Source organism: Musa acuminata, chromosome BXJ1-10 (assembly GCF_036884655.1).
Source record: "Musa acuminata AAA Group cultivar baxijiao chromosome BXJ1-10, Cavendish_Baxijiao_AAA, whole genome shotgun sequence".
NCBI lineage: Eukaryota > Viridiplantae > Streptophyta > Magnoliopsida > Zingiberales > Musaceae > Musa > Musa acuminata.
Genome location: NC_088336.1, coordinates 3196059 through 3211310, shown reverse-complemented (window position 1 = coordinate 3211310; position 15252 = coordinate 3196059). Strand labels below are relative to the sequence as shown.

General features: G+C 35.0%; 1 protein-coding gene across 5 annotated transcripts in view; it reads right to left on the bottom strand.

The window, feature by feature from the left end:
• Positions 1 to 2148: 2148 nt before the first annotated feature.
• The window catches only part of LOC135595148 (villin-2-like), a 31306-nt gene continuing 18202 nt past the window's right edge, over positions 2149 to 15252 (bottom strand). For all 5 annotated transcript variants that reach the window (XM_065085688.1, XM_065085685.1, XM_065085687.1 and 2 more), the window contains 6 exons: positions 15108 to 15233; positions 14188 to 14253; positions 3351 to 3618; positions 2732 to 2964; positions 2466 to 2636; positions 2149 to 2385 (listed from right to left, as the gene is read on the bottom strand). In XM_065085688.1, coding sequence (XP_064941760.1) covers positions 2523 to 2636; positions 2732 to 2964; positions 3351 to 3618; positions 14188 to 14253; positions 15108 to 15233 — 807 coding nt within the window. In that variant the 3' untranslated portion in view covers positions 2149 to 2385; positions 2466 to 2522. The remainder of the gene's footprint in view (positions 2386 to 2465; positions 2637 to 2731; positions 2965 to 3350; positions 3619 to 14187; positions 14254 to 15107; positions 15234 to 15252) is intronic.

The following is a 15252-nucleotide window of genomic DNA, read 5'->3' as shown; positions in this document are numbered from 1 at the left end:
TATATTTCATTCTAACCTGTTCACTAACTAGCCTGGTAGAGTAAACAAGATAAATCCTCACCCGAGGATACGACAGTTGGTGGAATGGGGAAGCTAACTTACTGATCACCCGAGGAATGGTGGGGCGACTGTCAAACACCTCGAATGTCGCCTTTGCCTACGAAGTATCAGGGGTGGTGGACTATCTCACAAGCCATGGTGTAAGGGCGCTATCAGGAAGGAGATACTCCACAACAGAATTACAAGGAAGGGACTGGGAGGATCACAATTAGTTGAGGGTTGTAGATTTATTCTGAGATAATTCTTTGTGGGTGGAGGAAATAGACGAGTAGCAATGCTTCATAGTGTGAAGCATAGGCAATTATGAATGGGATGCAAAGGACTCTAGCATGACGGGTTACAAGACTAGCAACGGAGACTGATTCTCAAACTTTTGTGGATATTTTAATAATTGACTCAGCAGCTTGGAACATTTCTATTGTGATCAATAATATTTTATTCCTTACAAAGCATTTTTTGGATTCTGTTCATTTAATATATCTGAAGGGATGGAAATCATCCAACTAATTGATTTGCCAACTTTGCTAGAAACTCAAGTCTTGATTGTACTTGGCAGGGAGATTTTTTTAATTGATAGTGATATGAACGGAGTTGGGTGGCATTAGAGGTGGCTGATTTTTTTATTTATAACATCTTATTTTCTTTGCAAAAAATAAAAACTTATGACCAACAAAACCATATTTAAAATATATGGATGGAATATTTTCATATGAAATAATTTTAAAATTATTGGAATGAGATTTTTCAATCCAAATACTTGAAAGGAATTGAGAGATCTATTTCAACACATGCATGAACATATCTTCCTCGTTTAAGAACGATTATATAACCTCAATGCACGTCCTATAATACAACTAATTTGAAAAAATAAATATATTTCTTATTTTAACACTCTATTGAGAAATCCAATAATTATATCCACTAAAATTGTTCCAATATGACCTAAAATTTTGGATGTCAAAGTATCAAATGGAGAGCAATCTTCTGAAATATTATGGTCACTTAATATTAGATGGAGAATTCTTTCTTGAAAAATCTATAAATAACAACTAACAATTTGGGATTAGCTTCATTAATCTTTTACCACTACTAAGATCTATAAAAAAATACTATATGTTTAGCTAAGTTAAAGTTAAGGATAATTAAATATTTATTTATAATTTCTATTAAGATCTTTTCAGGACTTCCTTCCTCTACGCTCCTTATATCACTAATAGTATTCATCTTACTTCTTCTAACTATTACATTTATACAAGTATATGTCAATATCATCTTAAATATTCTCTTTTATTTTATCCACTATCTAAATTATATCTAATTATTTTCAAAAGCTACAGACTGAAAATAAGGAGCCACCTTCCCTAATCTACACTCCCTAAAAAAATATTTTAAAAAATCAACCAGGACACATGCTATAACAAACTTTCCATGGATTCTCACATTGTATCAATTTGTAAAGGGTTCCTAATCCAATCCTAATAGCAATCTGGCTGAGAATACTAGGTTGAATCAATTTTAACAGTAACCTAAGCAATTGAATTCATGTGGGAGCAGCTTCTTTCTTTTCCTTCAAGTGTGGGAAATTTTCTCCCCATGCAATCAAGAACAAGGCTTACTCGACATTGCGTGCTCTATAAAACAAGCTTACTCGACATTTTGGAAGACAAGGAAGATAGACTTGAGAGTTTTTACTCTTTTCCACAAAGAGGTTTCTGGGATGTGTATTATGAAGATCAAGAGGAAGGCTAGGAGGATGTAGAAGGAAAGCCCTCGGGTTTAGGCAAGGTATGCCGAACCATTGTTGCACTGTTATGGCTCTTATTATTGTTGTTCAATTTTCTTATTGTTTTATTTTGTCTTAGATATCATATATATTTACTTCACGATTAATTTGACATTATAATTATATTCTTGATTGCAATTTTCAGAAGGGAGATCAGAAATTAATCCATATCCAATTTAATCCCGGGTGGATCCTAGGACAGCACCACTGGGCTAACCAATATTAACATATCAATTTATCTTGTGAGCTCTGGATCACCTGCTTTGGCATTTTAATTGGTGCACATTTGTTGGCCATTGCACTACTAGAATAAAATAAAAATTTAAGATCAAGAGTTTTTGTAGCAGTAATGTGTTCCACATTCTGAATACGTCATGGATAAATATGACATAACCTAAGGGCAATCCATATGTATCAAACACAAATTATGTACATATGGACCATTACAGAAACAAACTATAACATACAAACTATATTCTAAGAGTAGTCAGACTTGGATGATGGCTACAAATAAATGAATGCCTGGTGACCTTAAAACCCACCTGAAAAAATGAAGCATTGATGATCAATAAATAGCAAAGCAAAATCACTCAGTGAGATAAATCAACAAGGAGCCAAATACCAAAGCCGAAGCAGAATGAGCTGAATAGGTTGTGGCTCGACGATGCAAAAAAAACGCTTAGAAGAGATCCACCTTTCTTTTCTGCATATCCTGTTTCCACTTGGGTTGTTGATAAAACGCCTCTTTAGTCATACCCAGAACCGTCTCAAACTCAGCATCAGATAAGTAGGCCTAAATATTTGAGAAGTTGAATAGAACCAAGATCACCTCTAAATCTCTTGTAGGCAAAGCATGTATGGAAGCAAAAGAAATTTGGTTTGCACTACCTCTCTTTGTTTGTAGTCAATTCCGCTGACAGGATCGCTAGACTTAGCTTTCAAGCGCTCATAACTGAATGTAGTTTCACCCCCGTTTTCATCTATCTTTGGTTCTTGTGTCACCTCAGAATCTGCATCATTGCTCTCTGATACAGAGCCATCTCCTTCTATGGGTTCCTTCTCTGATGAAAGCTCAAAGGAATGTTCTGACTCCGAGCCCATCATTTTAATCTTTGTAGAATCTGCAGCAGGTAATGATGGTCAGAAATATTCTCAATTACAAACATTAGAGTTAAGAGTACATCTCTCATCTCATCTAGAAGGTCTTTGATCTCATCTAAAAACAAGGCTGGTTTTCCAGGCTTACTGATTCTATGGGACAATAAGCTATAATTTTCACCCAGGCAATTGGCGCATGTTCTCCATTACCTCACATCAAACGATAAGTTGTTTTTGAAAAAATGGCATACACTGTCTTGTGGAAAAAGAAAACAAAAAGCATTTAGGAGATGATCCATCTCTATGACCTTGTTCTTATACTCAGCATGCACTATAAAGCAGCCATTAGCAATCATCAATCATATAAGATAACCTACTTATACTACATGGGATGATTGATAGACATTACCATTTGCAGTCACATCTGGAGTAGGGGAAGGACTTCTGCTAATTGTTGTTGTGGAGGTTTCTGAATCCCCCCTCTTTTGTTCAGCAGTTAAAACAGAAGACAGCGCAGCAACAGCAGCTGCTCGCTGTGACCCTTGGTTTGACCGTGAAGGCTTTGGTGCTGTAGTTTTGGTGCCTGAAGATGGATTAAATGCAGATGAAAGTGCCGCTAGGGCAGACGCCCTTTGAGTAGGTCCATCATGATGCACACCAGTAGACTTATCTTTAGACTGCAGTAAAACATAGGGAAGAACAATAAATTAAAATGAATCACTGAATATCTTCGTCTCTCAACTGTCAGAAGCATGTTCGTCAAACTACATGGTGTTAGATATGTTCTGCACTCAATTAAAACCCAACAAATAGTATGTTCAATTAACGTGCACAAAAAAATTCCCCATGAAAGTTGCAAGATAATAGGAATAGGAGAACCCAAGAAGGATAATATTCAAAATGGGAAGATTGATATTATTTGAGTGAAAGAAAGATGCACTTGATCTTTTTCTTGTTTCAAGCAATAACAAATATTGTTATTGCTAAGACCTAAGAATATGAAGACCACTAATACTGGAAATTATCATGAAGAATAAGACATGAGATCTCCAATAAACAAACAAAACTCAACTCAATTTAGTGCATCTAAACAAAAAAAATTGCACATTATTTTGCCAACACATTGAAATCAAGTGTAGATTCAGAAAGGTACAAGTTCCAAATGTTCTAAGAATTGTAAACATTGGACAAAAGTTAAAAAAGATGGATTTCTTGGATTCAAAGAATCATGTCAAAAAAGCCTTTCTTGATAATAACTAAAGAGATATTGTATATATGAGTTTATATTGATATCAAAAAACAAAGCAAAGAACACAATTTTTTCATAAGATAATTATATTTCTTTCCACATGATTTTCAGAAGTTACCAACCAACGTATAAAAAGAAGTATAAGCTTTTATAGTTAGTGTTGATACTGCATGTTGTGTGTTAAAAATACTTGTCTTAGGATAGAAACCAAAGCTTTAAATACAAATGAGACTAGATAGCAGTACTGGTCATCACATAATGGTTGCAACAAAATCATCTTAGTCAGCCATGAAGATAAGAGATAAATTCAAAAACTTCCATGCAGAATGCCCTGACAAACTGATAGTAACACAAATATACTATACATAAGAATAAAAAGATAAGCTAAATTCATGCTTAATGCCTTTTCTTTTCTTTAATTAGGGTTATGTCATCAATAAAAGGTCAACCCAGAACATGAGGCTTCAACAAAACATTACCCTAACACATTCATTTTGTATAACTAAACCTCCAGTTAAAGAGTAGCAGTGTACTATGCTTGCTTTGTTAACATGTTGAGATTGTTAAACATCTAAAGTAGCTCCACAGTGACTAATTCTGACACAGGATACAAGGTTTAGCCAGGCAATTATATTGCTGAGCTATGCTGGTGCCTATGCTAGTTATTTTATACCATGAACAGACTAAGTTTTTAAACAATTTTGGACACCATAAAGAGCATCCTATTGTTGATCCACATCACAATGATATGGCTTGGTTTGTAACATAGGTGTAAACAATTTGAAACCAATGAGAGAGTCCAAGTAATTGCAATTGTGTCAACTTGCAATTCATTATTGGTTCTGATATCAACTAAGATGGCAAGAATCACATCAAGGACAATTAACTTGTATTTGAGGAGTCCTTCAAGTCTACTTTTGTAACTATTTACACTTGGAAAGTTATAATACCAAGTGACAAACATGATAAAGAATTTTAAAAGTCATCCAAGTGGTCAATGATTAATGATTAAAAAGTTAACAAAACAACAGCAACAATAATAACAAGAGAATTGTAAGGTCCCAACTATATGGGGTCAGTTATATGGGTCTTCTGAGACATCAAAATTTATAAAAAGTCATATCCAAGTTAAGAGTATGTAAATCTTTGTTTACAATTTTTATTATGATCTTCTTAGGTCTTCCTTCACCTCTCCTCGCACTCTACTATTAATAGCAATCATTTCACTTTTCTAAGAACAATATTTGCAGGTATAGTGTATGTTCCTACTATCTTAAGCAATTCTCTTTCATTTGATACTCTACCAAGACTACACCTAATTATTTACAAATGAAAATAATTTTCTTTTATTATATTTCCTAGTAACTCCACGTATTCTCCAAAACGTTCTCATACCAGTAACATAACTTTTATATTTGTTGTATTTTAATTGTTCAACACTTTGATCCATAAAGTATTGTTGGTCTAATAATTATCTAATAAAATTTTTATTTTGTTCTCAAATATACCCATTAATCACAAAAAACTCTCAACATGTTATTTTAATTATCTAATTTTTACTCTATGATTAACATATTCATCAATCTCTACATATTATCCATCTAATTAGAAGTTCTTATAAAACACATAAAACTTTTACTTAATAAAAGTTCTTATCCATCCAATTAATTATATCTTCAAGTCTATTCTTGGTATATTTAAAATTATATCTCATATATTCAGTCCTAGTACTATGTAATCTATATTCAGTCCTTATACTACATAATATAATACCTTTAGTTTCTAAAGATTTTCTCTATAGCTCAAGTTTAAAATTAATTTCATTCAAACTTTCATCAAATAGAATAATATCATCCACAAATAACATATACTAGGGAGATCTAATCTATAAATGATGATCTATCTTTTAAATAACTAATAAGTTTATCCATTACCAATGAAAACATATAAGGATTTAATGTCGATTTTATGTCGTCCTATAGTACAAGGTAACTCACTAGACACACTCCCAATAATTCTAATACTAATGACTTCACTATCATACATCCTTTATAACATCAATATAATTAGTAGATACATCTTTCTTTTCTGACATTCACCATAATAAATCTCTAAGAAGTCTATCATAGTACTTTAAATTAATATAAACTAATACAAATCATTTTTTTTCTTTATATATTTTTCATTAATAGTCCTAATAATTAAATAACTTCTATTATTGCTATTCCTAGCATAAAACCAAATTGATTTTCAAAGACATTTGTTTCATATGTTATTTGATTTTTAATCACTCTTTCTCAAAGTTTTATATCAGTGATTTAAAAAACGCTATGCGCCAAAAGGTGTCAAGGTCCCAAAATGCTTGAGGTGCCTAGGTACTCGCTCGAGTGAAGCTTAATGCTCTGAAATATTAAAATATAAAAATATACAATAAAATTGATAAATATGATTATATAAATTAAAATACTATTAACAGTAGTTAAAGGGGGAGAAAAGAACTGTTTATAATAGTTAGAGGGGTAGAAAAGAGTCATCGACACTAGAAAGTGGAGAAGGAGAGGACAGCGATGATAGAGGAACTTTAAGACGATGGCAGCAACGGTGGAGGAAGTTGTGGATGGCAACAGCAAAGACGAAGGAAGTTGCGAATGGCAACAGCAACAACAACGGAAGCTACGGACGACAACAACAGTGGAAGCTACGAACGACAACGTCGTGGGCGAAGAAAGCTTCAAAGGTGTCCATCGGTGGTAGAGGAAGTTGCGGTCCTCTCCCTCGATTATAGAAGGAGCTACACACGAAAGCAACAACAGCGAAAGGAACTGTGCATGAAGGCTAGGCTATCGGACCTCTCTGTCAATGATAGAGGAAGCATCAGTCTTGAGCGATGACGGTGGAGGCAATGACAAAGGAAGCATCAGCGACAACAACAGAAGCTGTGCTACGGTTGATGGCTTAGGGTCACGTAAGGGTGTAGGGGATGGGTTTTGCGGGTACAATTAAAGAAAGTAGCTAGTTGGTTCAATCGAACCAATTAACTTCTATTTAACTAAACTAGACTTAAAAGTCTGGTTTGATTGATGTATTTGAACTAAGCAGTTGCCCGAGGCGCCCGGCACCTAGGTTCAAGAGAGCACCTAGGTGGTGCTTCACTGAAGCGTGTCGCTTGGTCGACACTTGAGGTGCTTGGGCCTCATCTCACCTCACCCAAGCACCTAGGCGAGCGCTTGGGTGGCTATTTAAACCACTGTTTCATATTCAACCTTCAATCATTTTTTCTTAACATTCATATTCGACTTTCAATCACTTTTTTAAATTTTCATAGGATGAATCATAATAACAGTTATGAATATAACCCTTATTCTTATAAATTGATACAAAAGAGCTCTTCCTCCATTCATCAGACACCTTTAAAAATCTTATAATCTTGTGAATAACTAGTTGGTCTCCTTAACTCTTCCATACCTCAATAGGGAAACCATTATGCCTCACACTCTTATTTATTTTTATTTTTTTCAACCTACATTCACCTAAAACGCTCAAATTTTATAATAGATCTATTGATCACAAAATCTACGACAATTATGGAATATTTATTAAATAATTTATAAAAATAATTTCTTCATCTTTCCTTAATTTTATTATCATTAATAAGTATTCTTTGATTTTTCATCTTTAATGCATATAATATTACCTAAATCTTTGCTTTTTTCCCCTAACCTTAGTAATTTGATATATCTATTCTCCCATTCTTACGTAAATTATCACTAGCCTTATATCCTTCCATACTAGAAGCTCTATTAGTTTTCTTTATTTCTCCTTATTTTTATAATTTTATGAATTTTTAAAATATAATTTTTTAAGTAATAATTGCTTTTTGAACTTCCTCACACCACCACCATCTCTCTTTAAACCTACCACCACCAATCTTTTGTATATTCTCCAACAATCTCATTTGTTAAGCTCATAATCTTATTAGTCATCACCCCATATAACATTAATATATCCTAGCTAGCTTTCACACTGCCTACTACTATCTTTTTCTACTTTCATTTTTCAACAGCAAATATATAATATTATCATTGCGTTAAACCATAGCAAATGAAGATCTTTCCCAATAATACCATCCAATGTTTTAAATAGGCGCTCGCTTAAGCGCTTAAGTGACATGAGGCGAGGCGAGGTCCAAGCACCTCACACGACCTCCAAGTGATGCGATTCACTGAAGCACCGCCTGGGAGCTTGCCTAAGCCCAAGTGTCAATCGCCTTAGGCGAGCCCGAGTGAAAGTGATGTAGCGCAAGAAATTGAAAGAGAAAGGATGAGATTGGAAGAGAAAGGGATCTAGGCGAAAAGGAGGGAACTGATCTGAAGGCGAATATAACGAAATCGATCAATGCTTAGCGATGAAGAATTGAACTATGCTCGACGATGGATGGGAGGGCAGAAAATATGATCTCGTTAGAAGGCAAAAAGATAGGGTTTTGAAGGCGAAATTGGATGGCAAAAGACGCAATGGATGGGAGGGCAGAAGTGATCTCGTTGGAAGACGAAAAGATAACGTTTTGAAGGCGACAGATGGGAGGATAGAAGACTCGCAAGAAGACATAATCTCTTTACTTTCTCTTTCATGGTATACCTTTTCTCACGCCCAAGATGCGATGCATGATGAACGTAAGAAGCAATTAGTGTGCTATGAGAAGCAATAAATAGCGTACTAAGTAGCAATAAGTAGTACACTAAGTAGTAATAAGTAGTGCATTAAGTATTAACTCGCAATAAATAGCACTTTTATTCTAATTTCGTTGCGTCAAGATGCCAATTGACTCATCCATTTCTAGATTTGGGTCAGAAATCACCTATCAAATAGGATTGAGCTCAAATTATGAGTCAAATTAGGCATAGCAGTCAAAGAATTACATCCTATAATATATATTTCGAGTCGATTACATTATTTCAATTTGATGTGGCATTTTTTATTTTTATTATCATATTTATTAATTATAATACATATTTTTTATATTATAATATTTTGGAGGGCCTCGCTTCCCTCAAACGAGCGCCTAGCACCTCTGACGTTTTGAGATCTTGATGTCTTTTGACGCCTAACACTTTTTAAACCATTGCTATCATCTAGTATGGAGCCGCTACAACCTCAAATTTAATATTACCATCTGGTATAGAATATAACCTCAAGCTTAATGCTACCATCTGATATGAGGCCACTGCAACCTCAAGCTTAATAATACCAATTGGTATGGAGACACCATAGACTACAGTTATGACTATGGTCTATCTTCATCTCATTTTTTATGTGAGTATTAACAATTACAACATCTAAAAACATTTAAAGTCATACAATCCTCTTCATTTCTATCCTCATAAGTTCATAACAAAAGCCCTCATGTGCTCCTTTAAATTCACAACATATTTTTACTACATGTCCATGCATATCTCCTCTAATAATAAGTTTACAAATTGTTGATATCCATTGATCTCAAAATTCTCTTTTGGTTTAATCATCCAACCCAATTTGACGGGGCATAAGAACTTATAACATTCAAAATTTCTCCTCCTAAAACAAAGCTATAATTTTATCCCTAAATTTCTTCACATCTACAATATTTTCCTTTAGATTCTTCTTTACAACAATGCTTGCACTTCTATTTATTATTTTTCCAAGAGTGATCAAACTCTAAATTTTTCTCTAGTATCCTTTAAAAAAATATTGTTTATTCTTCTAATCATTGTATCTATCAAATCTTGTCTTTTTCCTAAAAATATTCCTATATTCCAAGTTGTTATCTTAATCATATGATCTTGGACTAGACTCTTTACTTGCATCAATCCAAAAACATTGAGTAAAGAGGTCATCCAACCGTCCATGCGGTCTGGAAGATAAAGAAGCCTATAGTTGGTCATCTAAAAGATGATAGAACATAGACTGTTGCATCAACCGATTCTAATACTAAAACATTCAATCCATACAGGTATCATTCGAGGCTGCTTCATTCTCCACCAATTTTTGAACCTTGTTGTGAGAAGTTAGTTGGAACAGACCAAATCAGTTAAACCAAAATAGAGGATCGAATTTGCTAAGAAGACAAAGAAGACGAGAGGAAGAAAGAGTAAAGGGTTAGTAGTTGCTACAATTGGCAACCATGAGGGGTAAAAAAAAATAAAGAAGGAAAGTGGAAACGACAAAAATCAAACATTGTAATACTGTGTTTTCAATTCCCATCGCCATGAGAACAGGATGCAACACTAGCACTTGATATAGTGTATGGTCTGACCACTAACGGATACCAATACTGGATAGAAATTTTAATTCTTGGTATGAACATTATTTATCTATTATAAGTCATCTTAATGAAATATTCTATAATTCCACACTACAATTCACTGTTAGCTTTTATACAATTTTTTTATCAATTATCTATCAAAATTTTTAAGTTAAACATTTTACATATTATGAATGTAAAAGAATCTTTTAGCAGGTACTATTCTTTAACAGATTCAGTATTTGACCAAAAGTATGTCTTTCAATCATTTATTTACAAATAGAAATACTTAAAAAATCAAAAAACAAATATTTATTCATAAAGAGAGTATATGTGCATATCCAATTTTGCTAATCAATCCAATCAAGCTTATCCAATCAAGTCTAGACAGTCTTGATTCTGTTTTAAATGTTTTTTAATAAAATAGAAACTGCAAAAACAACTAATTCCCATCAAGGTCAGCTAATCCAACAAATTTAAGTTGAATGACGCTGCCAATGAACAAACTGACAGAAACATAGATGATAAAAAAAAGAAAGAAAAGAAGTTGAAAAGAATAAGGAAGAAAAAGGAGGAAAGGATAAAGAGTATAATATAGAAAGAGGGAATTTCCTACAAAGTTTTATTAACCTCACTTGTTATCACTAATATGATGCTTGTTGTTATTGTTACTCGGTTGCCATAACGAGAAGAGTGTGCGAGAAAAAAAAAAGGTGTGAGGTGAGAGAAAAAGAAGAGAGAGAGATGGAGGATATTGAGATAGAGATAGAGGGAGTGAGAAAAATAGATATGGAAGGGTATGAGGATGACATCTAATGATATTATAAATTGGAATCCTCAATTTCTTGCATCTCAACAACCCATTGGTATAAACCCAAACTTATTAACTGCAGGGACCAACCTTCAACTCTAAATGGAAATTATTTGATCAAAATTTTTTTAAAATAATTGCACAAAATCCTAACCCATATATGGATTATGGATGGACAGGCATCAAAAGATCCATATAGCTGATGCCAAATAGTTGGAGCTTTACAGGAAAATCCTAACTGATGATGGATGGAAAGAGGCCTGAAGATTTAACAACTGGCGATCACATATTAATATTTTTAATTAGTTTTAAATATATCCTTCAATTTAATAAATTATATATATGATATAGAATTTACCATGTAGTAGTATTTGGCTTTTCTTTAAATTAGTGTTCCAATCAATCCTAGTCTAATTACATTGATCTAAGATGTCTAAGTACCAATAATCCCAAGAGCCTTTTATCAACCTAGAAAACTCAGTAGAAGCCATAACGTAATATCATATGCATCTATTGTTACTATACCCCACAACACTTATGGGCTTCGTGGAGTCCTGATGCTTAAAAATAGTTAGATGATACTCAATCATACTAGATTCAATTTAAGAATTGAGTTAAGATTCAAGTTAAGACTCAAATCAAGATCCAATTGAGCCCCAACTAACCCTTTTGCCTGAGGGGAGTAAATTTGTATTTTCATGCTAGTTAAAGCCAAATTAGTATCAAGAAGCTCCAATGTAGTATAGGTGAGGCTATATATTTTTTCTTATAAATGTCTGTGAGATTTGGGAATACAGGAATAACTTTTGATCCCTCAACTTGTATGGTGGTAAGCTCTATTATTTCCTACTTATGAGTAGAAGAGGAAAGGGATGAGAATCTACAATTAAAAATCTTAAAAGCACTAAAGAAAAACTAAAGTTATCAATGATAATCCCCTTAAATTCCTCTCTTCTTCTCTATTCCTTGTCTCATTCTCTTATCTATCTCTTCTCTCTTGTCCAACTCTTTCTATCTCTCATTTCTCTTCTTTTTCTCTCAAAATATTGAAGTTGTCAAGCTCTAAGAGTGATACCTTCTTCCTTCGAAGAAGAAGGCCCTTGCAAGAGAAAATTCTATCATATATATAAACATAAAAATCTATTTCACTACGATTAATTGAAAAACAAATGATACAAATTTTAAATTACTAATAACACAAACCTTAGTACACGCTAACGACACTTTTAAGCTGTTATTTAATTTTGTGTCAGCCAGCACTCCTGAGTCCTGATGATTGTTAATTGTCTGACATGACATCACAGATATGAAACCTTATCTTAAAATGATTTATGGATGAAAAAATATAAGTCAAAGACTCAAATTATATTTCAGTATAATGTATAGTTAGAGGAAAGAAAGAACCTACCATGACAGTATTAAGTATTAACTATCATATATATTGTGGCGCAACAGATGGCCAAATACCAACACAGCAAGTGATAGTTCCAAGTAATCATGGATTTATGTACAATCAGCACCCAGCAAGTCTTGCTAAACTCTAAAATCCAAATGTTAATAACTTAATATACATACAGTGATTTAAAAAGCGCTAGGCGCCAAAAGGCGCCAAGGTCCAAAAACGCCCGAGGCGCTAGGCGCTCGCCCAGGCGCTCGCCCGAGCGAAGCGAGGCGCTAAAATATAAAAATATAAAATATAATTAATAAATATAATTATTTAAAATTTTAAATAAAAATATAAAAATATATAATATAATTAATAAATATAATCACATTAACAGTATAAACCTGCTGACGGAGAAACGAGGAAGCAGCGGCGAGCGACGGCAGCAGCGGCGGCGAGCGGCGGTGGCAGTGGCGGCAGCGGTGAGCGGCGGCAGCGGCAGCGGGAAAGGGAAAGGGAGAGGAAGGCGCGAGCAGCAGGAGGCCTCGAGGGAGGCGCGAGCAGCGGGAAGGCTCGCGGGAGGGCTCGCAGGAGGCGAGAGGGCTCGCGGGAGGCGCGAGCAGCGAGAGGGCTCGAGGGAGGCGCGAGCAGCGGGAAGGCTCGCGGGAGGGCTCGCTGGAGACGCGAGCAGCGAGAGGGCTCGCGGGAGGCGCGAGCAGCAGGAGGGCTCGCGGGAGGCGCGAGCAGTGAGAGGGCTCGCGGGAGGCGCGAGCATCGGGAAGGCTCGCGGGAGGCGCGAGCAGCGACAACGGCAGCGGGAGCAGCGGCAGCGAGCGACGAGATCGCGATCGGGATCGGCAGCGACAGCAGGTTAGGGTTGGGGTTATATCGGTTTAGTTGGTTCGATTGAACCAACTAACAACCGAACCAGGACCGAACCAGACCTAAAATTCTGGTTCGGTTTACCCAGGCGCTCGCCCGAAGCGCCCAGCGCCTGGGCTCGGGCGAGCGCCCAGGCGGCGCCTGATTGAAGCGCGCCGCCTGGGACATTAGCGAGGCGCTCGGGCCTCGCCTCGCCTCGCCCGAGCGCCTAGGCGAGCGCCCGAGCGCCTTTTGCAATCACTGTATACATAGATAATGGATGGCTCAATCTGGTTAAGAAAACAAGTTAACATGGATATTTACAAATAGCAACATTAGAAAGTATATAATTATTTTGAGTTAAAGAAGAAAAGAAACCACTAGTTGCTTACAAAGAACTCACATGCAAGGAAGATTTTAGAACAAGTATGCAAACCTTTTCTTGCTGGAGGAGTAAAACAAAAAATACATAATTAAGATCTAGAAAGACAGGCTTTCAAATATCACTATTTTTTCTCTCTTCATTTTCTGGTCGCTTTTGCTAGCTTAACAGTTAATTTTAGTACATGCAACTTCATAAGCTAATTTCTTATTTAAGTGATAAAGTTAAGCTTGATTATAGATGGGGTATAACTGTGTAAACTTGCTAATAAATATGTACCTCTGAAGCATGCATTCCAGTCCCAAATAGATGTGATAGTTTCTTCTGGAAAGAATTTCCTTGAACCTGTATCATATGTTACTATTCTTAGTTATGCTAATATAAAGTATATGCAGTACAAATCAGAAAATAAAAGGTTACTATTCTTATTATAACAAGAATTTGCATCAATAAAAGCAAGCAACATTGAGTCACAAATTTATCTCGACACCAAGAAAATACATACCTTTTGCATACACTTAGTGCATAGTATAAACATCCATAGCTTTAGGGAGATGATGCATGCATGACAAAAGAATTCAACATGATGGCTTCAAAAATACTCATGCCTTTCTCATTAAATTGGAAAAAAAGTATATCTACATCCAATAATTTACTCCCCCAAGTACAGGAGAAAGACAACAATAGCAAGATTGTTAAAGATCAGTAAAAGAGAAGGCATTTCTAGGTCCACATTATGGTTGGAAATCACCTCAAGCAGATCCGGGACTGAGAGCAAAAGATGCAGCTGGGTTTGCTTATGTCAATTTACTTTTTAGTCTATTTTATTCATAATAAGTTTACATCAGAATTTTCGTTTCTTTTTTTTTGTATATAATCATATGATTTTTGTCATAAAATTTGCTATTAGAAATACTTAGAGAACACTCTATTTGAAGGCTCTTTTAAGCTGGGATATTTGTCCAACTAATTTGAAATCCTTTGTTCAACCTTCAGTTTACCAGCCAAGATCAGTCATTCCCTCTTTTCTTTGGGGCTCATAGTAAACTTCTCAATTTATTCAAGTTCTTGACAGTTACATCTACTATATCCAGATAGTCACACCAACTTGAGCATGTTTAATTTACTTGAGATTGAAGAGATAAGAAACAATTATTCAATAAAAATGATACAAGGTAAAGCTCAACCATAAAACATACCATAGCCTTTGCAGGGTCCCAAGAGAAATATGTCGTGAAGAAACAAGGTTCATTACCCTCTGTAATTTTATAAAGTGGTGCATGTGGGGATAAACCTTCTAGTGGCACTGCAAGCTCTATGTATTTCTGAAAAAAGAAGTTTGGT